The following is a 27078-nucleotide window of genomic DNA, read 5'->3' as shown; positions in this document are numbered from 1 at the left end:
CCTGCAGGCTGCTCCTCCAAGCCCGGGTCCTTCGATTGAACAAGTCTGTTGCTTTTGCGCTGCGGTGCTCACTCATTGTTCGTAGTAACAGGCACCGGTAACAGCAGCGGCAGCAGCCGCAGCCGTGCTTAGCGTCTCGCCTGCCTACTGAAACTTGACGCTGAGCCGCCATCCGTCGGCGCCTGAAGCGATGGGGAGGCATCGCCCCGTTCGCGGTATCCGTCTGGTGGTTTATGGCACCTATACAAACGCACAGTCAAGGGTCTGCCTCTCCTGTACCGTTGGAACCGGCGACTGGCTACAGGCACAGCCGCATCTCACGATGTGCTCGCCCAGATGGACACCCGAACACTTCGTGAATTGCAGGCCCGCGGCTCGAGCACTTTGGCGATTACGTAGCGCAGTCGCCCCGTCGCCTCGAGTCTCTTAACGCGACGGCGCTCTTCTACATTCACGGCGTTCCCACCCGGCGCGCTCGAAAGCAGCGGACGGGGTCCAGTCCGGCCAGCAGTCGCTAACTAACGCAACGCAGCAAGAGGGAGGACCACCGGTCGATCACAGCGCCCCCGCCTCGACTCCGAAGCGCCATGGTGAACCTCTCGATGGACAGCAATGTGCTGGACTCGCCGGCCGACTCGCTGGACCTGCGCCAGCCGCCCACGGGCTACAGCAACAACGGGGACAGCAGTCGCGGCGAGAGCAAGTTCTTCGCGCTCAGCGTGAGCGGCACCAACATGGCCGGCAAGCCCTCGCAGCTCGCCACGCCCTTCGTGTACGGCACGCCTGTGGACAAGAACTACAAGTCGTGGCCCTTCCTGACCGTCGGCATGTGCGCCGCCATCGTCATCTTCGCCATCATCTACCACGAGCTGCCCGAGTACCGCCTGGGCTTCCGCTATCAGCTCTACGAGCTCTTCGGCTCCTCGGTCAAGAACGCCGAGTGGGTGGGCGGCCACCGCGAGGTGGTCGAGTTCACGGTCAACTACGTGCTAATCGGCCTGCCGTTCATGATCGGTGGCATGGCACTCGCGCTGGGAGACGCTCTGCCCCCCGTGCCGACTGGAGCGCACCGCACCGTCATGCGCTTCCTCAAGCGCAAGATCTTCGTCGGCACCATCAACGTCTCGTACGCCGAGTCCGTCTGCACGCTTGTTTTCCTCGGACTCAACGCCATTTGGTTCTCCGCAGTGTTCTCGCGCAACTACAACGACCTCGTTGAGGCCGACTCCACCGACTCTTCGTCCGTGTTCCGGCTCGTGGGCAAGGTGTTCGGCTTCAACGCCGTGCTGTGCTTCTCGCTGTTGATCATCCCCGCCACGCGCAACTCGTTCTGGATGATATCCATGGGAATCGACTACTCGCACGCTATCAAGTACCACCGCTGGATCGGATTCTTCACCGTGGGGATGGTGGCACTCCACGCGATCCCGTACTACTACGCGTGGTTTAAGAGCGGCACCTTCATCGAGTCGGCGTTCCCCTGTATGGACTGCGACTATGGAACGGTGGGCAAGACTCGCCTGCAGAACTTCTGCGGCCAATTGGCTCTGCTGTGCTGCATCGTCATTGGAGTGACGTCGCTGAGTCCGATCCGCCGCAAGTACTACGACGTATTCTACTACTGCCACCACCTCTTCATTTTCGTGCTCTTCTTCAGCGCGCTGCACTTCTCGCAGTTCGTGATCTGGATGTACCCGGCCGTGTGTCTCTTTGTCATGCACCGCATCTTGGCCCGAAGCCAGAGCCGCATGCCATGTGAAGTTGTGGACCTGGAGGCAATCCCCGGTGAGATCACGCGTCTGGTCTTCCGCCGGTCGCCTGGCAAGTCGGGTCACTACCACGCCGGTCAGTTCGTGTACCTGCGCATTCCGCTGCTGTCGCACACCCAGTGGCACCCGTTCAGTATCAGTTCGTCGCCAATCGAGTACGAAGACACCTTTACGGTGCACATCAAGTGTATTGGTAACTGGACCAAGTCGCTGTACGCAGTGGCCATTCAGGCGCGCGAAGAACGCAAGATGCCGCTCATCTACGTCGACGGTTTCTACGGTAAGATGTCCGATGACTTCCAGCACTACCCGGCTTTGGTGTTCGTGGCTGGTGGTATTGGTGCGACGCCGGTTATCAGCATCGTGGGTAAGATCCTGGATTGCATGCGCAACAACGACCCGAACATGGAGTTCACGCAGGTATACTTCCACTGGACCTCGCGCGAGATTGGTATCTTCCACGAGTTCGAGCCTCTCCTGGACGCTATTGAGCAGTACGACCCGGACCACGTCAAGTTCAAGGTTCGCCTGTGCTTCACGGGTGACCAGCACTTGGGCGGCGTGGACATCCCTAACGGCATCACGCTTAAGCCTATGGATGACACGAGCATGGTTCCGACGCGTCCGTTCTTCCAGTCATCACGCTCGGTTCCCCGTCAGATGCTGCTGTTCTTCGTGACGTTCACGTGCAGCTTCTGGTGCCTGTTCCTCATCCGGTATAACTACCCCATTCTGGGCAAGCTGCGTGTCAACCAGAACATGTGGCCGATGCAGCGCGTCGTGGAGGTTCTCATCATGATCGCTGGAGCTGCCGTGGGCTGGGCTGTGGTGTTCACTGAGCCCACCCCTCGGTCAATGAGCCGCATGGAGAAGTCGCGCCTCATGCCCACTCAGGGTAGCTACGGCCCACAGGAGACGACGGCAAATGTGGACCGTGGCTCGGACTACTCGCACTCGCTCTCATTCGATGGCCAGGAGGTTCAGTTCAACCACCCCGTGAGCCGCTCTCGGTTGAACGTGAAAGAGCTGTTCAACGAGGTGGTGAAGGAGCAGTCGCACAACTTCGCCGTCAACATCACCGGCATCGGCACGTGGGTATCAGGTCCCATGGGTCTGATCCACGCCGTGGAGACGGAGGCCTCCAACTTCGCTGGCATCTTTGATGTGCACTATGAGGAGTTCGAAATGTAGAACTATCCAACTGCGTATGTGTCGTCGCGCCCACCGTCCGTTCTTAATGCAACCAAATAGTAGTAAGTATGTGCGCTTCTCGGAGTGCGTGGCCTGTGTCTTTTCTTTAGAGTCATCATAGTGCGCGAGTGTCGTAGCATCCTAATGCGTGTTAACGTCTTGAATCACCGTTCCCTGCCTTCGTTACATCGACAAAACGACACGCTGACATTGACAACCATTGCCAGCGTTGAGCAGCTGTGCGTAAAGCATGTCACCATTGCACTAGCAGTAAACCTGCGAAGCGAGTCTCGCGCCAAGCAGCAGCTGAATGAAGGCAGCACGACGGAAGCGAAGCAACAAAGAAGAACTCAAGGGAAGACGAAAGTAAGGCGGCGTGTGTTGTCACAATCCCTCTTCGTTGTCATTGGCTACCAAAGCTGCTGGAGGACGCACGAGTCGAATGCACTCCGGTACGCACTTAAACGCGGCTGGGGTACAGCATGACGCGCACGCTCTTGCTGATGGCCTCGGCAGGCAGGTTCTTGGCGAACTTGGCGCGCACGACGCCGTTGCTGCCGTGAGCACGCATCACCTTGCCCCAGACGACGCGGAACTGGGAGCCGTTCTTCAGGGACTTGGCCTTGTAGATGTAGGCGATCTTCTTGCCCAGGTAGAAGTCCACGTCCTTCTTGTCCGTCAGGCCCTGGATCTTCACCAGCGCCGTGTGCGAGTACTGGTTGCGCAGGCCGCGCTTGTAGCCAAGGAACACACCCTTGACGTAGAGACGAGTAGGCTGACCGGCGGAGGCGACCATTGTAACGAGGTTCTGTAACGCAACACAACGTCAGTCAGTCAACCCTGCCTGTCCACCGCTACAGAATCGTCCGGGCGCCCCCGTCCTGCATCCTTAGTCCCCCGTTGTTAGCCGGGCCTAAGCTTTCGAGGCGTGCAGCTCCTGTGGCGTCTCCTTCCTGTGTCTATTGCTGCGCTGCGCTAAGCTGAGTTGCGAAGCGGGTCACTAGGCGTGGGGCTGAGGGCCATCCTTCTCTCTGTAGGGCTGCATGGGGGACGGAGGAGGCGGGCGCGGCCCGGGGGCATGGGTTCCAGAAGCTCGGCACGTACCAGTCGGATGAATTGAACGAGCGAGGGACTGAAGGTGTGGGCGGCGTCACGGGCGCTCGAGCTGCGGCTCGGGCCCAATCGATTGGCGGCCAACGCCCAGTGGCCAGCACCCGCGGAACTTTATATTTGGGCGGCAAACCCCGTTGAAAGCGATCACGTTAAACAGAGACTGTATGGCACGGGAAGGCTAGGACAGGGGAAGGGGATCGAGGATGGCAGGTTCATACAAACATCAAGTGAACGCGGTGGTGGCCAGGGTGCGCTGCCCAAAGTGAGGTGTGGACAACACACCATTTACGGGACGAAACCAGGAGATGGCTACAGTTCAACGGCTTCAACGTTGAGGGGTGACATGCAACAATGGGGCTCTATCTGCGTGCTCTAGGAGGACTACTCTATTTCTCGACGCTGTTCTTCTTAGCGAAGAATGAGGGCGCCAGCTCCACCAGCCACTCCTTCTCGATCACAACCACGGATCGGATGTAGTGCTTGCTCGTGAACACCAACTCGTTGTAGACCACCCACTTCGGCGGCGGATTGCGCATGAACAGCGACGACGACGGGTGCACCTTGACGATCTCCGACCGGCCGCACATGGTTTTGTAGGCCGTCTTGGACCCGCCCAGACCCTCGGCCACCGATCGCATCGCCGTGTTCAGAAAGAAACCAGCCACGATGCTCTTCCGCAGCGGGTCGATGTCGGGGAAGCTCGAGTCGATGGGCAGCTCCAGCTTCTCGAGGTACCCCTTCAGCTGCAGCCGCACGCTCTCCACGCGCGTCATGGCGCGGTGGTTGATGTAGTGGTCGCGACACCACTTGTTGCGCTGCTTCGCTCCACACTGCATGTAGCCGTTGAAGACGTTCAGCAACGTGATCTGGTCGCCTTCGTAGGCGACGAACCGCGCGCGCGACTGCGCTGCCTCCGCCTTCTTGTCACGGGGAGAGTAGAAGATAGACTCCACGGACAGCATGGCCACGACGCTCAACGCCTCTTCGGCACAGCCCAGCTCCGTCGCCTTCAGCAGCATCACGGCGTACATGGGCTCCACGGGCAGGCCAGCCATCTGTCGACCGCGCGTGGTCAGCTTGCCCTTGTTGTCCAATGCACCAAGCGCGTACAGTTTCTCAAGAGCCTTGATCAGAGACGTCTTGAGCGGCTTCTCAATAAAGTCGAAACCCAGCACATCATCGATCCCCATGCATTTGAGCTGCAGCACCACGACCTCCAGACTCACACGTTGAATGTCCGGGATCGCGCGCTCCGGAAGCTGCTCAAAAGTGTCCTCCGGGAACAGCCGATAGCAAATACCAGGAGCCTCACGTCCAGCACGACCTGTCCGCTGCCAAGCCTGCGCTTTGGACACCGACTCTGTCTGCAGCATTTCCATACCACTCGAGGCAACAAACGAACGCTGTTTGACGAGGCCCGTGTCCACAACGTAGCGGACACCGTTGATCGTAATGGAAGTCTCTGCAATATTCGTAGCAAGAATCACCTTGCGCACTCCTGCCGGTGCCGGCTCAAACACCTTCATCTGCTGTTCGCGCGGCATGGCCGCAAAAATCGGACACACCATGAGCTTTTGCGCGTCGGCGGGAAGTGACCGGGCGTACTCCTCCAGCAGCGTTTCCAGCGTCTCAATGTCTTCCTGACCCGTCAGGAACACCAGAATACTCCCATTACTCGTCTTCTCGTCCAGGTGAATCTGCAGCACCGCCACCAAGGCCGAGTCCAGGTAGTCCGGCTGCGTCTTGGCCGTGTAGAACACGTCGACCTGGAACATGCGGCCGGGGATCTGGATCACCGACGGCTTGAAGTCCTCGAAGAACCTCCGGAACAGCGCCACGTCCAGCGTGGCCGACATGACCACCACCTTGAGGTCCTTGCGTTTGCGCATGGCGCGCTTGACGATGCCGAACAGGATGTCCGTCTGCAGCGTCCGCTCGTGGGCCTCGTCCAGCACGACCACCGAGTACCGCTCCAGCGTGGGGGACAACAGCGCCTCACGCACCAGCATACCGTCCGTCATGAACTTGAGCCGCGTGTTCTTGGACGTCGTGTCGTCGAAGCGCACGCAGTAGCCGACGCTGTCGCCCAGCGGGCCGCGGTTCGCCTCCTCGCACACGCGCTGGGCCACGGTGATGGCGGCCACGCGACGCGGCTGCGTGATGGCTACGCGCGCGCGGGCGCGGTCGCTCTCCCAAATGTACTGCGGGATCTGCGTCGTCTTGCCGCTGCCGGTCTCGCCCACGAGGATCACGACCTGGTTGCCATTGACGGCCTCGATGATTTTGCTGCGGTGCGCGTAGATGGGCAGCCGCTGGCGCGTGCGCTGCAGCTCCGAGACTGCTGGACCGGCGCCGCCGACGCGCTGCTGGTGCTTCTTGTGGTGCCTGAAGCCCGCGCCCCCCGCCGCGTGCATCGGACGCTTGCGCTGCGCGCCGTTGCCATGGCCATGGCTGGGAATCGTCATGGGCAATTGGTTGGAGGTAGTGACGATACAGAGTGGACGGAATGTCAAATTTGCTGACTATTGGTGCCCGCTGATTGGTCGCGTAAGCAAAATATTTGGACTCGCAGGTTGAAGAGGTCTTCAACGTCACGAACACTGCGTAGTACTAGAATGTCGTTTATCAAAAGTTAGCTGTGGACTCAGTGCCAGTATCGACTCGGCGTGACTCTGATTCGGTCTTGTAAGCGTCACTGAGCTGAGCTGCTTGGACTGCGGCGCTTACATCCGGCCCTTGCGGCCCATCGAGTGCATACGCTGCTTGGACGGTGCCCTGATCACCACATCACCATTTGCATTAACGACGATTGACCTCGCGACATCACAGAATACAAACGCAACACCCACCCTCGTCGCGGTCCGGCATCCGCGTAGAGGGCGAAGTCTTCGCCCGGGCGCAAGCTTCCACTGCCAGTAGCAAAGCCCTTGCCACGCTCGTTAGCGCGAGCTGCCATCTTGGTGCGGATGCCTTCCTCCCGCGTCCTCTCGTCCTCTTCCTGCTTCTCCGCCATACTATCATCGATGAGCAACAGAAGCGTTAGATAGCGACACCAATCGGATAAAGTCACTTCAAGCGTCTCCCTACGCGAGGATGGTGTTGATCTTCTCGCAAATCTCAGCAGACTGCGCTTTCCAGTTGGTAAGTTTCTGAATCATGTCGTCGATGTCTTCGTGATGCGTGTCACGCCCAACGGCGTACTTGACGACGAAGCAGCGCGACTTCTGATCCAGCTTGCCCTGAATCAGACCCTGCAACCAGCAGTCCAAAATTGCATCCACGTGAGCACAATCTTCCGCGCCCTACTGCAAACTATCCACCGCACCGAGTAGATCGTGTCGATCAGGATATCCTCCACCTCGCGCACCGTCGAGACGCCCAGATCCTGCATCAGCGTATCGTACGGAATGTTCTAGCAGCAGCACAGCGACCACTTCCAGTCAGTCCACCCACTACTCACCCACCTCAGCCCAATAAAACCCACTCCTCCCCACCTTGAATCTGTGCGCGAGCGACACAGCCGTGAGCTTTCTGAGTTTGTTCACTTGCTGCGGCGTGAGCTCGGGCAGCTCGTCCTTTCGAGCTAGACAGACGCAACCACCCACTCTCAGCTCCATTGAACCCACTGACTAATAAAACCCACGAACGTATTCACCCACCCAGGTAGTCGCTGTACGTGCTGAAGCAGAAGACGCGCAGCAGCTCGTAGTGCTCCTTGTACTCGGACTCCCGCAGCGCCTCCACGTTGGGCATGTCCAGCAGCTCGCGGAACACGAACAGCTTCTTGTTGCTCAGCACCTGCTGGATCAGCGCCACGCACGCGCGGCCGCGCGCGTTCTTGGCCAGCAGCGTGAACTGCTCCAGACTCGCCGCCCCCGCCGCGTCGAACGCCATCACTATGCAGCACTACTGTAATAAACCTTTCTCGAGTGGATACAAAAAATACTTGTGGGCAAATCTATCAAAACAATTAATTCATGTAAAACACACCAAGATGTAGCGATCATTCACGCACTCGTTTCTAAACTGTTGGCGCGCTTTTTTAGAAACGCCATTGCGCAGTGGGCAATATGGACGCGGAGCTGGAGGCCAACATCCAGCAGGCGCTGCCGAGCGCGCTCAAGATGGCGCTGTACGCGGCCAAGAAGCAGCACCTGGAGATGCTCAAGTACGCGATCGAGGGCCACGAGTCGCTGTGCAACAACGCGGCATTTCTCAAGGACCTGGAGGAGCGCGAGCACCTACAGCAGTTGGACGAGACGGCCAAGGAGTTCGCCGTGCTGGAGACGCAGCTGCGGCGGTACAAGGCGCAGCTGGAGAAGCTGGAGCCGCTCGTGGAGAACGGTCGCCTGCAGCAGAGCAACGTGGACAAGCTGCTCAAGGACGCGCTGGCCAAACCGCGCATCAACGCCAGCAAGCACGACTTCTACAAGAAGTTCTGCGACCGAGCCGGGGTGCGCACTGGAGGCTGGAAATTGTGTGGAGAAAAGGTGGACTCTGATGGAGTTTTTATTTTACTGCTGGCAGATTGAGCTGGCGGTGGATGGGGACGAGGACGTGTTCATCCAGGAGAGTGAGAGCACGAGGAGCACGATCTGTCCGGTCACGCAGATGGAGATGAAGGACCCGCTGCGAAAGTGCGTGGCTGGCTGCACAGCGCTGTTTGGTGACGCTATTCGTACTAAGACGGCTGTTGCTGTTATTGATGTTGTTGTTGCGCAGTCGGGCTTGCGGTCACACGTACTCGAAGCAGGGAATTGAGGCGCATTTCAAGCACAATACCAAGTGTCCCGTTGCAGGTGCGGTTGGATCCTGGTTTGCTAATGAAATGATCTAGGTGCTAACAGTTTGTATAGGCTGCCCACAGAGGTTGTCGCTTAATAAGTTGGAGCGTGACGTCGAGATGGAGGTCATTATCGCGCGCAGGTAACACTAGTTGTTGCTTCCTTGCTTTTTTTATTTTCAGCTGATACCAACATTACATATTGTGCTTAGTCATCACATATCAGAGCAACAGCGATCCCAGGCGGCTGCTGCTGCTGCGGATCAGGATGAAGAAGACGAGGAAGAATATGTTGTCGAGTAGTGGTGTGCTGAGCAAGTAGGAGGCAATTCGCTGGATTAGGCTACGATATTTGACCCAATCCATTGGTTATGACATGGAAGAGTTTCAGTTTTAATGGACTACAGTCAGGTTCTCAAAACCTGGCGTAGATCGATTGGATTTTGAGGTGGTAAGGAGTACTTGTGGCTTTTGAACACAATGTTGTCGGTGGTTTGGGCAATCTTTCAAGTAGCTGGGCAAACTTCACGGGAACTACTTCAGTACACTACAAAGGCGCACAGTAGGCAGACCAACGGGTTTATTTCATGGTCAGCCTCATTGAAGGTGTTATATGAGTAGAATTTTTGTGGGTAGATACAGATGTGGTGGGGCTGAACTCGTCACTGTAAATAGTGGGGTGAAGAGCCTACCACTCTCACATCACACATAGCAGTGGTCGTTGACCGTATTTCGTCGTAAATTTGTCCTATTAAATGCACCATTGGCTGTCCAGCGTCGACGCTGCCCCAGATCTCTTACGCGACGCTAACTCGATGCAGAACAATGCGAAAGGCAACCGACCACTGAGGTCCCATACGACAACTGATGCCGAGGGCGACACCCTGGACGGTGAAAAGCGGTAAATAGTGGTCGAGAAGGTTGTTAATCTCATCACACGAAATGACAGGGTGTTCAATTAGAGAAGCTCGACGATATTATGGAGAAAATGGACATAGCGGCTTTCTAGCAGGCCTTATGTTTTGTCCTTGATGACAATTCGTGAAGTGCAAGTCTCACAGGTGGACGCTTTGAAGTAAACTTCCACCAACAAATAATTCCAAAGCACCTCTCACGTGATATCCACAGAGCGAGTTACAAGTACTCGCTTTACTTGGCGTTCTACAACAACAAAAATCTTTAGGTCTATTTATTTCTGTATATTTCTTCAGACGTCCATGCTTGCCAACAGTAGTATATGACGAAGCACACAATGAGAACTTCAGACCCTCTACCGGCTTGCCTACTTTCTCGTACATAAGGATTTTTTTCACGAGTTAAGTGAACGCTACCACATTTTTTTTTTTTTTCCTATTTCAGTGTTTCTAGTGAATCACTACGACGTCGTAAAAATTATGCGACGCGCGCAAAAATTCGGCGAAGTTGAAGTTGCTGGCCTCATTCTCCAATCCGCCACCAAGCCGATAGGTGCCGCCATGGACTACGCGAGCCTCCCGCACACCTTGAGCGACAGCGACGCAGACTCCAGCTACGAGCAGCAGGCGGAGGACTTGTGGCCGTTCTACTCCATCGGCCGACCGGACGACGTTCTCGTTCCACGGGACAAAACCTGCCAGGAGATCAGCGACCTGCTCGGTAGAGCGCACACGCTGGGCCAGTATTCCTTTGGAGAGGCAGCCTCCACTCTCCCGGACGTGCCGGGACTCGCTCTTGAAGGCGGCGGTACGGTGCCTCTCCCCTTGGGCAAGGAAGTCGCCGACAAAATTGTGCAACGCGGCTACGAGGAGCCCAAGAAAGTGTGGACGGTATCTCCCGGTCTACTGAGCATCAAGAACCCGGCGTGGACTGTCGGGTTCCAGTCGCTGCTTGAGCTCAGCTCTAGGAAACTGGGGTTCGATGAAGTGGTGCTGCAGCCGGAGCTGTCCAAGTTGATGGTGGTGGAGGCTGGAGGTCGGATTAACATCGTGCAAGACGCGGACAACGGGCGCTCCGTGGCGACTCTGGTGGTGCAGTTGCCGTCCGAGTGTGCTGGAGGGGACTGGGTGGTGCACGACGAGGGGACGAGGAAGGAGTTCCGCTACGATTTGGGCAAAGTGGACGGAACTGCGGCGTTTAAGCCCCATTTTCTGGTGTTTCGTGCTGGAGCTTCGTGCGCGGTGGAGGAAGTGACGAGTGGTTACTGCGTGGTGTTGGTCTACTCGCTGTGTTTACCGTTGGGGATGGATCTTGTCGACTGTCGCCAAGATCGGAGTTTTGTTCGGACGCAACTTGCCGAAGCGTTGAAGAAGCTGAAGGGGGGCCCTGATGACGCTGAGCTGAGTGGTGAGATGGATACTGGGAAAGATGAACCAGCTGACGAACAGGAGAGCGTGATACTTGCACTCGTGCTCTCGAAGGAGTGCAAACAGACAGACATTGAGGCTGCAGGAACTGATTCGCTTTCGGGCGTGGACCGGGACCGACTGCAAATATTGATAGAGGCAAATGCGCTTCTTCCGCCGGGGAAGCGGCTGGTGTTTTATTTTGCTCGTATATGGTATGAGATCCATGCTGATGACGCATTGGAGCAGAAGAGGGTGGTCCAGGGTGAATCCTGGTTTTTCACTAGCGGTGCGAAAATTGACCGTGATTGTCCGCATGGTGTGGAATGGACAAGCGCCTTCCATTTCTTGAATCCTGGCAATGAGACGCTTAGTGAACTGTGGGCGAGTGACGGCCGGGATGCCTACATGAGACCAGCCCGATTTGCTCTTGTCGGCTGGCCCGCTTCAACCGACATTGGGAACGCAGTGACGCTGTTTGGTGAATTGCCTTCTGTTCCCGTCATTCTTTCGCACCGACTCATTAGCGTAACAACGCTACGCAAACTATTGGAACCCGAGGATGGGGGTCGTTCCGGATACTGTGGATACTCTCGTTTCACCCAAACTTTCCGGAAGGTTGAACAGTGCAAAGGACAAGTCTCGCTTTTGCCATTTTGTCAAAAACTTGGTGAGGCTATCATTGCCGTGGGAGATGTGACGCTGGCTGTGGCATTGTTCCACAAGTACGTTGTCCATCTGAAAGAGAAGGAGCGGAGCTTATTCATCCCGTGGCTACAAAAGCTTGCACAACAATTCGGTTGGGAGAGGCTCAAAACGTCGATACGAGGCGTTATCGATGTGAAATCGCACGAGACTCGATTGAATCTGGCGCTGGGACTGGCAGATATGTTGAGTGATATCGCTCCGGCACAGAGTGATCTCGTAGTGTTTGCAATTGGGAAGGCTAAGTCGTGGTGTTCGACTCGCCCGGAGGCGTTTGCATCTTCGGGTACGATCGTCAAACTTTTGAAACAAGTGATGGCGTGCGCAAACACGCAAATACTATCGCTTTTGGTAGCTCTACTCCAAAACCTGAATGGCAAGTTTCTTCGTCCAGTGATTGATGCGTTTTTGGCGGGCATGGACGACTCGAGTTTACCGGAGCATTTCGTTGCCCTGGCGTCTGTCGCAAGCAGACGCCGCCAGTGGCTTGCCAAAAAAATTGAAGACTCGAAGAATCCCTTTATGTGGAGCATCCCTGTCAGGGATTTCCCTGATGGTTCTGCAATCGAGCAGTTTCTTCGAGGCACAGATGCCACTTACGAGATTCGCGGTTTCTCATGTATCGCTGAAGCTCGGACTCGAGTTGATTTACTTCGCCAAAAAATACTGGGATCACTCCAGTTTGTGGCTAGCGGGCGGGGACGGGATGCGTTTGTGCAAGTGATCAAAGCTGGCGGAGAATTCGATGAGCGACGCAAGCAAGTTCCAACTTACGAAGCTGAAATTGAGCGGCTTGACCAACTCGTGAAGAATTTGTTGCCCGATGATGAAAACTTGAACACTACTAACACTAGCAGCAGCAGGAGCGCCGTCACGCCTGGGCATAAGCGTCATCGAGAAGAAGAGTCTGGCGTTTACGAATGAGCAACAGCAACAACATTAACCTTTGCTTGGACGCGTTCAAGCATCTACCTAACGGTAATTTTTCCCCTTCATACTTCACTGCACGTTCGTACTGGACTTGAAGCTGCTGCTCGATAGCATTCTCTATTAGGTAAACTGCGCCCAAGCGTAGAAGCCTACGATTTTAATAGCGAGTTGTCCGTCCATTTTTTAACGTGTTACCGCAATGAAGACAGTAACCTTGACGACCTACGTTGATGAATGTACCATGTCAACTTAGAGGGCACAACCTATAAGAACGCCAAGGTGACCTGGCTAGGCTTACCATGGACCTCACCGAAGTAGAGAGCAAAGGTTTGCTTCAACCTCTCGACCTTTTCACGGTCCGTGGGAAGGCGTCTACTTTGGCCTCTGGGATCTCCCACGAATGCTTCGAACCAGACGGAGAAACGTCCGTGTGCACAGATCCGTCACCACCGACTCCTAGAATTTCGTGGTCACGATCCCGTTCATGAACAACTTGGCTGTCGCGAGGTGCTTGGCTTGGGCCAGGATTCATTTTCATGAGTGCGAATGCTGTTAGAATAAAATCACGCGCGTCACAGATTTGTAGTAAATCAGTACAGGCTTACATTTAAAACGAGCAAAAAAGCTTGCCTAGGAGGTGGCGAACTTGGAGTTAGTGAATGTATGCACAGCACCCATTGTTGCGGTAACGAAGCAACGCCTTGCACGAGGACTTCACTGGGTCTTCCAAAAGCTCGGAAAAGCCACAGGAATTCCTCCTCCTCCTTCTCGCCACCCTCTGCGTTGCTGTGTGTTCTGATCTCGCCGTCCGTGCTGCTGCGCCTCGACATCGCGATTCAGCTTCAAGTTCGTTGCACTACAGCAATTGTTGCACTTGCAACTACAAAGCGCAAGGTGTTGTCTTTGATGAGTCATTTCGTCAGAAAATATGCGACGCGCGCAATCATCTGATTGGTCGAGACAAGATTCATGTACTTGAAGCGCGCCATAACTACTGGCGATACTGACGCTAATGGTTTGAAACGACCTCTGACGGATTTATCAAGCGGTGGACATCAAGAAATAAAGAAGCGGTGGCTGAGGGTCTAGTACAAGAGTCTGGAGCAGTGGACGTTGCACGTGATTCTCTATCACCGTCAGCATGAGATGTAGTATTTAATAATACGTACTTCGAAGCACAGTGGCTGCTCCAACATGAGTTTGGTTGACAGTCGACATTGCCAAGACGCGGGAGTGGTTTGAATGGTTGAAAAGGAGTATTGACACTATGAAGGACGAGCTGGGACGTCTATTGAGAGCCTACCCGCAAGCTGCTAACAGTGTCAACTCCACCGTAGGAGTTCCTCACACAGAGTGACTTGCGCAGCGCAAGCAGTGCTTCACATGAAAGGAGCAACGAGGCAGGACTTAGAAGGATGAACCAATCCAATTTTTGGTAAACATGGAGTTTTCACCACGATCGCGTATACATAGTTCCACTGGACCTGATCGAGTGGCCGTGAATCAGCGGAAACTACGATTCAAACGTTCCGGTGTTTCAGTAATCAATGACCTTCATTCGTGCAACCGTTGAAGTGCTTCCAAGAAACACACTGAAATCTTTGCGTCAACATTGCATTCATTGCTGCGCTGCTCTCTCACTCTGCTAGACTCGCTCATTCCTGCTTTTCCGCCGTTCCACCCAAGCCTCACCAACCATGCCTGCGTTCCCAGCACTACGACTGAGCTACTTTGGCTTCGCTGGCCGCGCCGAGGCCGCTCGTTTGGCCTTCTACGTCGGAGGTGTCCCGTTCGCAGACAAGCGGTTGAGTCGCGAGCAGTTCGCCGCCATGAAGCCCTCGCTCCCACTGGGCCAACTTCCAGTCCTGGAGGTCGATGGTGAAGTCATGACGCAAACCTACGCGATCCTCCGCTACGCCGGTCGTCTCGGCGGACTCTATCCAACCAGTTCTCCCTTCGCGGCACTGAAGGTCGATGAGCTGCTCCACGCATTGTGCGAGATGGGAGACCAGATGGTCCCTTCGTTTCAAGAACAAGATGCCGAGAAGAAGAAGGCGATGCGCGTGGAGCTTGCTACGGTCACGTTGCCGCGCTACGCCGCTTTGGTGGAGACTCGGCTGGAAAAGTTGCAACAACTGCCTACTTTCCAGTCCGATGCCGTGTTCGTGCACGAAATCGCGATTTTCACGTGGATGAAGGCTCTCAAGCAAGGTATGATTGACCACATCCCAACAACGCTTTTCGACGACTATAAGCTTCACAATGCTGTGTTCGACAAGATCGCCAACCACCCCAAGGTCACGGAATGGTACAGTCTGCCGCATGACACGCCGAAGCTTAAGCTCACGTACTTCCCAGTTCAAGGCCGCGCCGAACCCATCCGGCTTGCGTTGTTCATTGGTGGACTGGACTTTGAAGACAAGCGACTGTCCTTCGATGAGTTCGCCAAGGTGAAGTCGGGGCTGCCGTTCAACCAACTTCCAGTTCTGGAGGTTGATGGTGATGCCATCTCGCAGTCGCTGGCTATCCTACGCTACGCAGGAAGCATCACGGGCCTCTACCCGACTACCGACATGCTTGCGGCTTCCCGAGTTGACGAAATCTTTGTGCTGATCGACGAAATGTTCAACAATCCGGCCTGGCGTGAGACAGTCAGCGAGCGTGACCCGGACAAGCTCAAGAAGATGCGCGAGGGATTGTCCATGGGCATTATCCCCAAGACACTGGACTTCTTGGAGAAGCGCGTAGCTGCCTTTAAGGGTCCCTGCGCTACAGGGAAGGCCATGACGGTGGCAGATTTGGCGATTTACGCAGTGCTGCTGCTTCTGAAAGCCGATAGACCAGGGATTCCCGTTACTATTGCGGATCCGTACGATAACCTGCAGCGTGTGTACGAACAGGTGAAGGCGCATCCGAAAGTCGTCGAGTGGAACTCGGCCCACGCGTAACCTGGCGATGGGGTTTGTAGTGCCGAACCATGGCGGCTTACGAAAGTTTCCTGCGGAGCATGCCAGCAGGCACAACTGAATTCAACATTGGGTAGCAATTATAGTGTTTCATCTCCGTGTCAATGCTAAGATTTCATCTGATAATATCTACCTGGTTGATGGAAATAAAAACAATGAAAACAACACTGGTAAGTTGTCGTTCTAGTATTTCTAGTAATACCTTCTTTTCTATTCGTCTTTCCGAATAGAGCATCTCAACGGGAAGTCTGTCGCCGTACTGGATCCTCTTTTCGACGTGGTCTCCCCCAATGAAAAACGTCCGCTGCGTGAGTGAGTGGGGTGATACATGTATGAGAAGAAACATCGAATCTGGATTTCCCATAGAACAACCCCGTAGGGTACCAGTAAGCGAGCAGTCTCTAAACTAGTTTACCAATTTGGTTCCCCCAAAGTTGGTGTGCTACTGCTGCTCGAAATCTAGGGTGCTGAGTCCTTCGCTCCGTTGCAACCCGACCACAAGTCATCAAGTGCAAACGTAATCAATGGTCGGATAAAGGGGAAGTTGGGACTTCTAGCTCGCAATGCTCACTTTTCAATTTTCCCTGTTGAGAAACCTAGAAGCTGTTCAAGTACAAAATGCCTTCTGCTCCTCCGATCAAGCTCTTCGCGCTCGCGGACCACACATCTTGGTATAGCTATGCCACTGAAGTTGTCCGACCGGCCTTCTACATCGGCGGCATACCGTTTGAAGATCATCGCACCACACAAGACCAGTTCAACCGCATGCAAAGTTCATTTCCGTTAAGCGCACTACTCCCTATGCTGGAGGCAGATGGAGAAAAGGTGACGCAGCATTCCGCCATGCTTCGCTTCGCTGGGCGTTTGGGGGGATCATACCCTGACAATGACCCTATCACGGCGCTCAAGATAGATGAGGTGCTCCACGCCCTCGACGAGCTGAACGAGAAGGCGGCTCCATTCGCCGAGCCCGCAAACAACGTTTTGCCTCGCTATGCTGGTCTCCTGGAAGTTCGTCTCGAGCAGATGCAACAACAACTGAACTTCTATTCCGACAAAATTTTCGTCCATGAGTTGTCCCTCTACGCTTGGATACAATCGATTCGTGCGGGCGTGGGTCGTTGACCAAGGACAATTCTGGACGGATACAAGCTCCTCAATGCTACATTTGACAAGGTTGTGAAGCATCTCGAAGCCAATCCTCAGAGGCAGAAGGTTTCCTGTCACGATGAACAGCACGATTTGATGCAGAACACGCCAAAGCTCAAGCTCGTTTACTTCCCGCTACCCGATCGTGCCGAGGCTATTCGCCTCGCGCTCTTCATCGCCAACGTCGACTTCGAAGACATGACGGTCTCCCCGGAAGAAGTTGGGAAGATGAAAGCGGTTCTACCGTTCAATCAAGTACCGGTGTTGGAAGTCGACGGGAACGCTATCGCTCAGTCGTTCGCGATTCTCCGCTACGCAGGCATTCTCGCTGGGCTCTATGCTACGACAGACATCCGCGTGGCTTCTCGGGTGGATGAAATGTTCGCTCTCACGGACAAGATGTACAACTGCCCGGATTGGCGCATGCTAGTGGCTGAGCAAGACCCAGCCACGCTACTTCGATTGCGTGTGCGCTTGGCGCAGGATGCCATTCCCAAGACGCTGGAGGTTCTGGAGAATCTCGTCGCACGGTTCAAGAGACCCTACGCCACCGGAGCGCACTTGACCGTGGCAGACCTCGCCATTTACGCGCTCGTGCTCGTTCTCAAAGCCGGTAGACCTGGCTTTCCGGTTACCATCGCGGATCCGTGCCAGAACTTGCAGCGTGTATTCGATCAGGTGAAAGCACACCCGAAGGTCGTTGAATGGAATGCAGCTCACTTGTAAGTCAAGCTGAGAAGAGAAATTGACGTAGATAAAAGAGCCTACGGCATGCATTGTAAGTGGAAATATTAGCAGGTGGCATCGCCATTTACAGCAAGTAAGATTGTCGCCTACGATACTTAGCAGACGACCTGGATAACTTTGAATGATTTGTTCCCACATTTTCCGTTGTTCGAGATGCGTGACACCAGAACCATCCGTCTCATCGCGCCCGAGGGGATAAATGCCGTACGCGTCGCCCTCTGCGTTGGCGGCCTAGACTTCGAAGACAAGCATGTGCAAGGCCAAGACCCCGAACTGGTTGTTGATGGGGAGTCATTGACGCAGCCAGAGGCCATGCTTCGCTGTGCTGGCCGGCTGGGTGGCTGCTATCCAGTCACTTCCCCCGCTTTGGCGCTCCGAGTCGACGAGATCCTTCACGCTCTGAGTGAGGTCAAGGGCAAGATGAAGTATGCCGCTGAAAACCACAGCGACCTCAATCAGAGAGAACTTGAGACTGTTGTTGTTCCACGCTACGCTTCGCTGATTGAAGCACGACTGGAGGGTTTACTGCCTGCTTCTGGTAGTCACGACGTGTTGGTTCACGAAATTGCGCTGTATTGTTGGGTGAAAGACCTGCAAGAACTTAAACTCGGTGATGAGATCGATCAGCACAAACGCATTTATGAAGTCGAGTCGAAGGTGGAGAACCATCCAAAAATCAAGCAACTGAAGCAGGATTGCAGCAGCATACCGAAGTTGAAGCTGACATATTTCCCGTTTCCTGGGAGGGCTGAACCGATTCGTTTGGCTCTGTTCATCGGTGGAATCCCTTTCGAAGATGAGCGAATCGGTGCAGACGAATTGGAACATAGACGCTTGTCGCTGCCCTTCAACCAGCTACCGGTGCTCGATGTCGATGGAGAAGCCATCTCCCAGGCGTTGGCGATTTTGCGATACGCTGGCACTCTTGGAGGACTGTACTGCCCAAATGACTTCAAATCGTCCTTCAGAATTGATGAGATCTTTTCGCTCATCGACGAGTTTTACAATTCATACATTTGGAATGCTTCGTATTACGAGAAAGACACCGTGGAGCAGATGAAGTTGCGCACAATTCTAGCAAACGAGACACTTCCGAAGACACTCAGCTTTCTCGAGAAGCGTGTAGCGATGTGGAATGGCCCTCACGCAGTAGGAACACGGTTTACGGTTGCAGACCTCTCGATCTATTCGCTCTTGTGGACATTCAAAAGTGGTCGCATTGCTGGCGTCCCCGTGTCTGTCGTGGAGCCTTTCGAGAAACTTCTTCGCGTGCACCAAAAAGTGTCGACACACCCAAAAGTGGTTTTCTACACGGCGTAAGACCGAGGAGATTTTAAGTGCCGGGATCAAATCCCTATCAAGCATCGACCGTGAGCGCTACGGGGAGCTCCCCGCTTCCTTGCAGATATGCCTAGCGGTCCCTTGATAGCTGAATCATACATGAACGTGCAACTGACGAAGAACGACAGCATAAAAGAGAGCTACAGGATGGAACTCACTAAGATGTACAGCAGATGAGTGTCAACGCGAGCAACGAAAACAATGACCACGGCAACTCGAGCCTTAGAGGTCAGAAGCGTTCGCGCGAAAAAGCACCTAAAACTATCATCATCGGCTAGCGTGTGACAACACACACGGGGAAGTAGCTATGGCTGGTTGCATTAGACATGCATTATCGAAAAACAATTTCGATTGCTTCGTGAATTGCGAGTTCAAGCATTTTGATATTCAGTGCTATGGTAAGCAGCTAATAGCTGGGATCAACAGGCGACACAACTGCAATACTGATAAAACATTTATGAAACTTCGGCGACTAAGGCAGGCTGGTGCTCTCAGCCCCTTTCGACCTTGACTTTTTGCCTCAGCTACAACACTTTCAACTGACGCACTACAACGAAATGTGACCGTTGACTCTAATCTCGCTCGGTCAACTTGGGACAACTTACACACAGCTGCTGCTGTCAGCGATGAACTGGCCGTCCGAGTTCTCGCAGCCGCAGTCGCCCGTGGTGGGGTCCTTAATGCAGCCCGTTCCGACGCCGCTGTCGGTACCATTACCACTGTTTGTTTTACCAGCAAATAGTTAGCGTCATGTTTTCACAAATGATTCAGGGTCTTGTTAGCGCGTACCTCCAGAAGAACGTCCAGCAGTCGTCGTTGGCAGTCATTTGATCGGCCGTGGGCGGGTCGCAAGTGTAGGCAGAACAGGTGCCGTACGGGTAGCCGTTGTTGCCATCGTATTGGTGGTCCGTCACGAACACGGCAAAGGTCTGGGTCTCGGAGGTACGAGTGTTGTGCGAGCACTCAGCCGCCTGGATGGCAGTGGAGACCTTGGTCGCGCTGCAGTTGTAGACGCTCGGACACTTGCCCTTCGTGTTGGAGGTGGCCGGGTCCAGGGTCGCAGACACGAGAGCGGGGACGGCGAGGAGGGCAAGGACGAACGAGAAGCGCATCTTCACTGTTGGGGTGTTGCTTTGGAGTACTTCTGCTGTAGGCGGAAAAATGTTAAGTGAGCTGACTACAGTTGGTGTTTGGTCTAGTGCTTCTATAAGGTGGCAGAGCACCTTGACGACGAACGCTCCATCTGCGGACATCGCTTTTAGTGGAGGTTGATTTCCATGACCACCCGACATCATAACCGATCTTTACTTTGTGGGCTTCGATGTGACCAAACTAGCACGAACTGTGCCAGTTATACAGGTGTGTGCGAGTTTATCTTATCATCTAGCATCTTTACCTGCAGTAGCGTTCGTCTAGTCGGGTGGTCCTGCCTCTACGAATCAGCACATGTCATAACCCTCTATTACGTGCTGCACGTACATGCATGCCAGATGGGTGTACTCACTGCTCAAGTCCAAAAGGTGAGCGTTGACGTACCGGTGTCGTGCCCCGAAATGGAAATTCAGGTTATAACACATGCAAGGCTAAAATGCGATAGCTATCCTATCTGCAGGAGCTTTTGGAAGCGCGTCACTAATTGTAGCCTTCTGGGCAGCGCCATCACTGGAAGTCCTCCCACCGTGCGGCTCACACGTCGTCAATGACCCATAGCTCTATCCAATCATGTAAGTTACTCGTTAAAACCTTTATGGCAGTCTTCGGCATGACGCAATTGCACGAACGCCATCGACTTCTCCGTAACTTCGGATACACGTATTTCCTTTCCGGTGTGTCCTGGTCTGCATTACACTTGTTGAAAGCACCCGGCGTTTGGGTTCTGCTACAACCCGCACGTATCCATATTCGTGGAGACCTCCACGCATTTGTTTGGGTCAGTTTTATCCGGATACAGCTAACAAACGATAAATTTTCATGAAGAACTTCATTCAACAAAGACAATATTGAGACTTGGGAATCGAGCAACGTAAAGTTGCATACCAATGTTTTTGTGTCGTCCTCTCTAAGCGTAGCCAACTACACTTTCGCTGACTTACATTGTTGTTCCAGGCGATCAATTTACCTTCCGTAATGACACACCAACCCTGCCTCTGATTGGCCAGTTTGAAAAAGCGCTCCAAGTCGCCCCGCTACAGTCATGGCCTACGTCTCCGACAGCTTCGCCAGTGACAGCTGCGACAAGAGCGACCTCGAGCAATACTGCGACAGCTATAATACTATGCTGATGACGAGGTGCCCCCGCCGCGATGCTACCTAACTTGCCTGGTCTCAGTATCAAGGACATCGGAACTATTTCGCTTCCGTTGCGGAAGGGGAATACTGAGCAACTTGAAAGTCAAGCTCGAGGAGTGAAGGACAAACTGGATGCTGAGCCCTAGTCAAGTGGAAACAACCCAGAGTGGAGGCATCCAAAAGCTGTGCACCTTGTGCAGTGAGAGGGTAGGGTTCAATGGTGTTACGCTGACGCCAGTGTTGACGATGCTGTATGAAGAAGGAGGAGAACTGCAGAAGCAGCAGGCGGTGGATCGCACTGGTTGCAGCGTGGCGGCTTTGGATGTACAATTGCCACCATTTTACTCCAGGGGCTATTTGGTGATTGAGTAGGAAGGGCTGGCGACCAATTTCGGCTCACCTTGGACGAAGATGATGGGACAGCGCCTTTTGTACCACACTATGCCGTGTACACCGCGGGCGCGTACCGGAGTGTGGAGAAAGCTATCGATTGACCGTGGTACACGCATTGTGTTTGCCGCCTGGGTCGCCACAATTTACTGGGAAAGAGTTTATTGATCGAATACCGGAGCAACTAGCTGAGACTATAAAGAGACTAGGAAAGGAGGCAGTTGCAGTCAAATGTGAAGGCGGGGGGGGCAGCGCTGTGACTCGAGAGGAAGTCGCGAAGAAGGAGGTTTCTACGTTCTGCTAGCGAAGCCAGGAAGCTCGAAAACAAGAACCGACCGAGCCGAAGTTCAAGCTCTTGACAAGCTGTTGCACGTGCTCGACGGCAAAAGCGATGAAAACACCAACACCACCAACACTTTGAGTTATAAATGACCACGAGACCACCAGCCCGAGATCATCGTCATCGATAGCGATAGCAACGCTGCGTTTTCTGCCTATTTAGCTTTGCATTGCTGTATTTAGTTTATAAAACCATTTCAATTACACCGACACAATGTGTCATGTATTACATGTCATGTACAGTATCAGGGAAATCTGTGACGCGCGCAGACAATTTTGGTGCATGCTGATTGGCCGCGATAGCAAGTTTTTCTCTCATTATCCACTGAATAAAATTCAGGTGGCGACATGGAGTCAAGCTGCGGTACCGCCTCCAGCCCAGCGGGGGAGCCAAACGCAGGCAACGAGCACTTGGATTCCAGCGAAACGGAGACCGAAGACGAGCTGGAGTTAATTTACTGGCCCTTCCACTCTATCGGGGCGCCGGACGACACGCTGGTCCCCAAGGATCCGATCTGTCAATCCCTTAGTAAACTTCTGAGTCGAGTGCCGCAAGATGACAGCGAATACTCGTTCGGCGGCGCAGCTACAATGCTACCGACTCTCCCTGGCTTATATATTAAAGGTGTCGGAGATATCGCACTCCCGTTGCGTCGAGAGAACGCTGTGGCGATTGAAAACCGAGGCACTAAACTTCGCGACAAAGTGTGGATGTGCATTGCTGACGATCTGGAGATGAAGAACCCGGAGTGGGACAGAGGGATCAAGACGCTGTGCCAGTTCAGCGCTGAGAGATTGGGGTTCAACAGTGTCGAGCTCGTTGCTGTGCAGACGATGGTGCTGCTGTATGCAGAAGGAGGCCAGCTTGAGAAACAACAGGTGTCGAACCCGACTCGTAGATGCGTCGCGAGTCTCGCCATACAGCTTCCGTCGTATTTCTCTGGAGGTGAAGTTGTGATTCACGAGGAAGGAACCGGAAATGAAACGTGCTATGCGCTGGGAAAGAAGAAAGGCATCGCGGCCTTTGCTCCACATTATCTGGTGCATGCAGCTGGTTCCTATCGGACTGTGAAAAAAGTGGAGAGTGGGTATCGGTTAGTCATGCTGTACTCGCTGTGTATGCACTTTAATTCGCAGTATGTGGAAAGGACAAGAGCTACTAGCTCGTTTCGGAATCGGCTCGTAAAGGCAGTTGGTGAGTTGACTAGTTGCAGAAAACGCGACGCCGTCAATAATTCAGAAGAAACGATAGTTGCGCTTATGCTGTCGCCATCGTGCACAAACTCTGAAATTGAGTCAGCAGGCTCCATGGCATTCACTGGTGAAGATCGCGAACGTTTTGAATCATTGACAGCAGCAAACGCTTTCCTTTCTTACCAGTACCAATTAAAACTGTACGTTGCTTGCCTTCGTTACAAGTTACTTGGATACGGTGAGGAAGGACAAGTTCAAGAAAGTATTTCGTGGTATTCTATTAGCGGTGGTGGAATGGAAGACAATGGTGTGCTCGCGAGTCAATGGACAAAAAGGCTTAGCTTTCTCAATCCCGGCAACAAAACATTTGGGCAATTGTGGCGAAATAGTGACGCCCATGGAGTCTGCGAGCACAAACGCTTTGCGATCATTGGAAGACCGGTGTGGGCTGATAGGAAAAATCCACTCGCAATTGTTAAGGGTATACCTATGTTTTACGACGGTGGTGGGGATGCCCAAGTATCACTGGCGAACCCGCAGCCGCTATCGACCAGTTCTGAACTACAAACTTCAACTCGTCAAGCTGACCAAGGAAATAAACAACAATCAACACAAGTGGAGCTTTGCCAAAATCTTGCCAAGAGTATACTAGGTGGTGCCGATGCAACGCTTGTTCAGCGGTTCTTTCAAAACAATTTTGCTCGGCTGAAGGAAAAGCGTGAACTCATCCCATCGATTGCGGATTTGGTGAAACAAATCGGCTGGGACATTCCCTCTACATTCTTTACTTGTGCCATCAGTGCAGAATCGTTTGAAGAACGAATTGGTCTTGCATTGGAACTGGCTGATCAACTCACTGATGATCCAACGGCGCAGGCAGCTCTGACAGCGTTTGCAGTGGAGAAGGCCCGTATGCTTTTTTGCACGTTCCCCGATAAACTAGCAGCTTTGGCCGAGCTGCAGCTATTGTTCAAACATGCCTTGATTTGTGCAAATCCAGACGTATTGATTAGCGTGGCAGCGCTCTTCAATTCATTTAGTGGGAATCAGCTTGGTCCGATTGTTGATGCCCTGTCGAAATGTGTCGATCGATCAACTACACCGTCGCAACGTATCTCGATTGTTCCTATCTTTTTGCGACGTCGTCACTGGTTGCTGAACAAAGTTGAACACATCGAGAAACCGTTTATGTGGGAAGTGCTGGACATGCAGTTCCCCGACGCTGGTGCCATCACCAGCTTCCTTGAGGGGACAAACACACGCCTCCTAATTCGCGGGTTTGATAGCACCAGCGATGCTTGGGATCGAGTCAAGGTGCTACGCGATAAGATCCGCGCGCCGGTGGAGATAGCAGCCTACATCGACGAACAGGACGTGAGTGTTCGAATCGTGAAGACGGGCGGTGCACACCGATCCGAGAGAATCGATCTCCCGAAGTACATGGCAGAACTCGAACGACTAGACAATCTGCTCGTCAACGAGAGTATAACAGTTGAAATCGACAACAATAATCTCAGCAACGACGCGGCTGAAACCAGCACCAACACGACGGGGAAGAAGCGACCACGAGACGAAGAGCCCCACGTCATCGAAATGGATTATACCGAAGTGTGCATGTAAGAATCTCGAAAGATCGTTCGCGCACGAAGTCACCCGAGCGAAATGGGAAGGGAAGACACTGGGGAGGCGAATATCGGTGATCTCAAGCCTTGCAGTGGCCCTTCTACCGTATTGAAGCTCCCGAGCACGTGCTTGTGCCCAGGGGTCAGGAGCTCAGCGATCTTCTGGTCCAAGCGAAGTTTCAACTTCTCCTTTTCCACGTCCACCGAGTTGATCGCTTTCTTCGTGGCCAGCAGGCCTCGTACGACATCCACGGGTTTTCAGGCGTCAGCGAAAACTCAAGGGAATTGTCACGATAAAAGTGGAAGGGCGTAGACATAAAATGTGTGTGCGAGTGCTCAAAGGAGGCATAGAATTTGACGAGCGCAAGGAGAGTACAAGGCCGAGCCCGCACGTCTTGAATGCCTTGTGGTCTCAAGTGGCAACATTGTCACTGCGACCAACCATCGTTAAGAGGGAGTACCGGGGCCTTTGATCTCTCGGAAGCGCTGGTGATGGCGTTGCTGAAATAACAAGACTTCGAAAGGGAAATCCTCGGGATATCGAGAACGATGTGAGGTAGTTTCATTACATGTATTGAGTAACGTTCACGCTTCATGTATGCACTATTTTTTATTACTCTTTTGTCTACATTGTGAAGTCAAGCCTCGCTGGTGTCAAAGTGTACATGATCCGCTAAAGCCAATTCAGCTTCGACGTGCCCGACAGCACTCCACGTTGACTGCTTACTGGTTGTGCGCAGCGTCCCACTCCACCACCTTCGGGTGCTCCTTGACCAGCTTGAAGACGCGCTGCAAGTTCGTGTACGAGTCCGCGATGGTGGTCGCGAATCCTGGCACGCCGTTCTTGAAGCCGAGCAGCAAGCCGTAGATAGCGAGGTCCGCCACAGTGAGGTTCGGTCCAGCCGCGTAGGGGCCCTTGTTCTTGATGACGCGGTTCTCCAGGAAGCCCAGCGTCTTGGCCACCATGCCGGTGGACAGCTCGGCGCGCATGGCCAGCTGCTTCTCGGCGTCCTTCTCGCGGTGGGACGCGCCCCAGAGCGGGAAGTTGAACATGTCGTCGAGGATGGCGAACAGCTCGTCAACGCGGTAGGCAGCCACCGCGTCGGTGGCCGGGTACAGTCCCGACAGTGTTCCAGCGTAGCGGAGGATGGCGAGGGACTGGGCAATGACCTCGCCGTCCACTTCCAACACCGGCAGCTGGTTGAAGGGCAGCGAGGGCTTGCGGGTTGCCAGCTCCTCGCGCGTGATACGTTCGTCCTCGAACTCGACGCCCCCGATGTAGAAGGCAAGGCGGATGGGCTCTCCGCGTCCAGGGTGCGGCATGTACACCAGCTTGAGCTTGGGGGCGTTGTGCTGCAGCGTGTACCATTCCTTGACCTTGGGGTGGTTGGCCACCTTGTCGTGCGCCGCGTTCAGCAGCTTGTAGCCATTCAGCACGTCCGTGGGGATGTAGTCGATGTAGCCGGCGCGCATCGACTTGACCCAGCCGTAGAGCACCACCTCGTGCACGAAAACGTCGTCCGAGGTGAAGGCCGGGATCTGTTGCATCTTCTCGAGGCGCGCCTCGATGAGCGCAGCGTAGCGCGGCAGCGTGACCGCGGCCAGCTCCTCGCGCATGGCCTTCTTCTTGTCGGCGTCGGCCTCGTGAAAGGACGGGCCCATCTTCTCCTCCACCTCGCCGATGGCGTGCAGCACCTCGTCGATCTTGAGCGCCAGGAAGGGCGCGCTGGTCGGGTAGAGGCCACCCAGGCGGCCGGCGTAGCGTGCGATGGCGTGCGACTGCGTGAACACCTCGCCGTCCACCTCGAGGATGGGCACCTGGCCCAGAGGCAGCGAGTCCTTCATGGCCTTGAACTGGTCGTGGTTGATGCGGATGTCCTGGAAGGGCACGCCGCCGATGTAGAACAGCAGGCGAGGCACCTCGGCACGTCCGGCGGCGGCGAAGTACGTGAGCTTGATGGACGGGAAGGCGCTCATCTCGTGCTTGGGGGGCGGCAGAGGAATGTGGGGCGGTGGTACGCGTGGAGCGCAGCGAATTGAGGAATGAAGAGGCGGAATGGTATCTGCTGGAAGTGGAAGTGGGAGTGCGGGGCACTCTTTCCGCCACCGAATGCGTCGACGAATGAGAGATGACGTCATCAGGCCGTTGGGCTGCTGCCACCGGATGGTGTTAAACTGAGGTGCGGCACGCAAGCTGCTCTTTGAACACGTGTTTGTAAAAGCACCAGA

The 27078-nt window shown here is 54.3% G+C and overlaps 10 protein-coding genes across 10 annotated transcripts; 5 read left to right on the top strand and 5 right to left on the bottom strand.

The window, feature by feature from the left end:
- Window positions 1-587: 587 nt before the first annotated feature.
- Window positions 588-2960, top strand: IUM83_00370 (Ferric reduction oxidase 7; the record flags this gene model as incomplete). Its single annotated transcript, XM_067924134.1, has 1 exon — window positions 588-2960. One exon carries the CDS (start codon window positions 588-590, stop codon window positions 2958-2960), a length of 2373 nt encoding a protein of 790 aa, XP_067788988.1.
- A 460-nt stretch (window positions 2961-3420) lies between these two features.
- On the bottom strand, window positions 3421-4142 carry IUM83_00369 (60S ribosomal protein L35a-4; the record flags this gene model as incomplete). The annotated part of the gene is made up of 2 exons (XM_067924133.1): window positions 3421-3768; window positions 4065-4142. 2 exons carry the CDS (start codon window positions 4140-4142, stop codon window positions 3421-3423), a joined length of 426 nt encoding a protein of 141 aa, XP_067788423.1.
- Window positions 4143-4459: 317 nt separating this feature from the next.
- IUM83_00368 (putative DEAD/DEAH box RNA helicase) lies at window positions 4460-6538 on the bottom strand (the record flags this gene model as incomplete). Its single annotated transcript, XM_067924132.1, has 1 exon — window positions 4460-6538. The coding sequence occupies one exon, from the start codon at window positions 6536-6538 to the stop codon at window positions 4460-4462; it is 2079 nt and encodes a 692-aa protein (XP_067788888.1).
- Window positions 6539-6796: 258 nt separating this feature from the next.
- On the bottom strand, window positions 6797-7967 carry IUM83_00367 (proteasome component region pci domain-containing protein; the record flags this gene model as incomplete). Its single annotated transcript, XM_067924131.1, has 6 exons — window positions 6797-6848; window positions 6923-7087; window positions 7161-7324; window positions 7399-7485; window positions 7568-7656; window positions 7733-7967. 6 exons carry the CDS (start codon window positions 7965-7967, stop codon window positions 6797-6799), a joined length of 792 nt encoding a protein of 263 aa, XP_067788594.1.
- A 176-nt stretch (window positions 7968-8143) lies between these two features.
- On the top strand, window positions 8144-9159 carry IUM83_00366 (e3 sumo-protein ligase nse2; the record flags this gene model as incomplete). The annotated part of the gene is made up of 5 exons (XM_067924130.1): window positions 8144-8527; window positions 8601-8710; window positions 8796-8872; window positions 8930-8999; window positions 9069-9159. 5 exons carry the CDS (start codon window positions 8144-8146, stop codon window positions 9157-9159), a joined length of 732 nt encoding a protein of 243 aa, XP_067788426.1.
- A 1172-nt stretch (window positions 9160-10331) lies between these two features.
- On the top strand, window positions 10332-15760 carry IUM83_00365 (putative glutathione S-transferase; the record flags this gene model as incomplete). The annotated part of the gene is made up of 2 exons (XM_067924129.1): window positions 10332-10696; window positions 14761-15760. 2 exons carry the CDS (start codon window positions 10332-10334, stop codon window positions 15758-15760), a joined length of 1365 nt encoding a protein of 454 aa, XP_067788595.1.
- Window positions 15761-17023: 1263 nt separating this feature from the next.
- IUM83_00364 (Glutathione S-transferase) lies at window positions 17024-17653 on the top strand (the record flags this gene model as incomplete). The annotated part of the gene is made up of 1 exon (XM_067924128.1): window positions 17024-17653. One exon carries the CDS (start codon window positions 17024-17026, stop codon window positions 17651-17653), a length of 630 nt encoding a protein of 209 aa, XP_067788427.1.
- Window positions 17654-19616: 1963 nt separating this feature from the next.
- IUM83_00363 (Small secreted protein) lies at window positions 19617-20127 on the bottom strand (the record flags this gene model as incomplete). The annotated part of the gene is made up of 2 exons (XM_067924127.1): window positions 19617-19734; window positions 19805-20127. 2 exons carry the CDS (start codon window positions 20125-20127, stop codon window positions 19617-19619), a joined length of 441 nt encoding a protein of 146 aa, XP_067788424.1.
- Window positions 20128-24415: 4288 nt separating this feature from the next.
- Window positions 24416-24847, top strand: IUM83_00362 (uncharacterized protein; the record flags this gene model as incomplete). Its single annotated transcript, XM_067924126.1, has 1 exon — window positions 24416-24847. The coding sequence occupies one exon, from the start codon at window positions 24416-24418 to the stop codon at window positions 24845-24847; it is 432 nt and encodes a 143-aa protein (XP_067788425.1).
- Window positions 24848-25927: 1080 nt separating this feature from the next.
- On the bottom strand, window positions 25928-26826 carry IUM83_00361 (putative glutathione S-transferase; the record flags this gene model as incomplete). Its single annotated transcript, XM_067924125.1, has 2 exons — window positions 25928-26007; window positions 26100-26826. The coding sequence occupies 2 exons, from the start codon at window positions 26824-26826 to the stop codon at window positions 25928-25930; spliced, it is 807 nt and encodes a 268-aa protein (XP_067788889.1).
- Between the last annotated feature and the right edge of the window lie 252 nt (window positions 26827-27078).

The sequence above is a fragment of the Phytophthora cinnamomi genome (genome assembly GCF_018691715.1).
Source record: "Phytophthora cinnamomi strain GKB4 chromosome Unknown Contig53, whole genome shotgun sequence".
Classification (NCBI taxonomy): Eukaryota; Oomycota; class Peronosporomycetes; order Peronosporales; family Peronosporaceae; genus Phytophthora; species Phytophthora cinnamomi.
The sequence above is the reverse complement of the archived record's forward strand: the minus strand, read 5'-3'. Positions and strand labels throughout refer to the sequence as shown.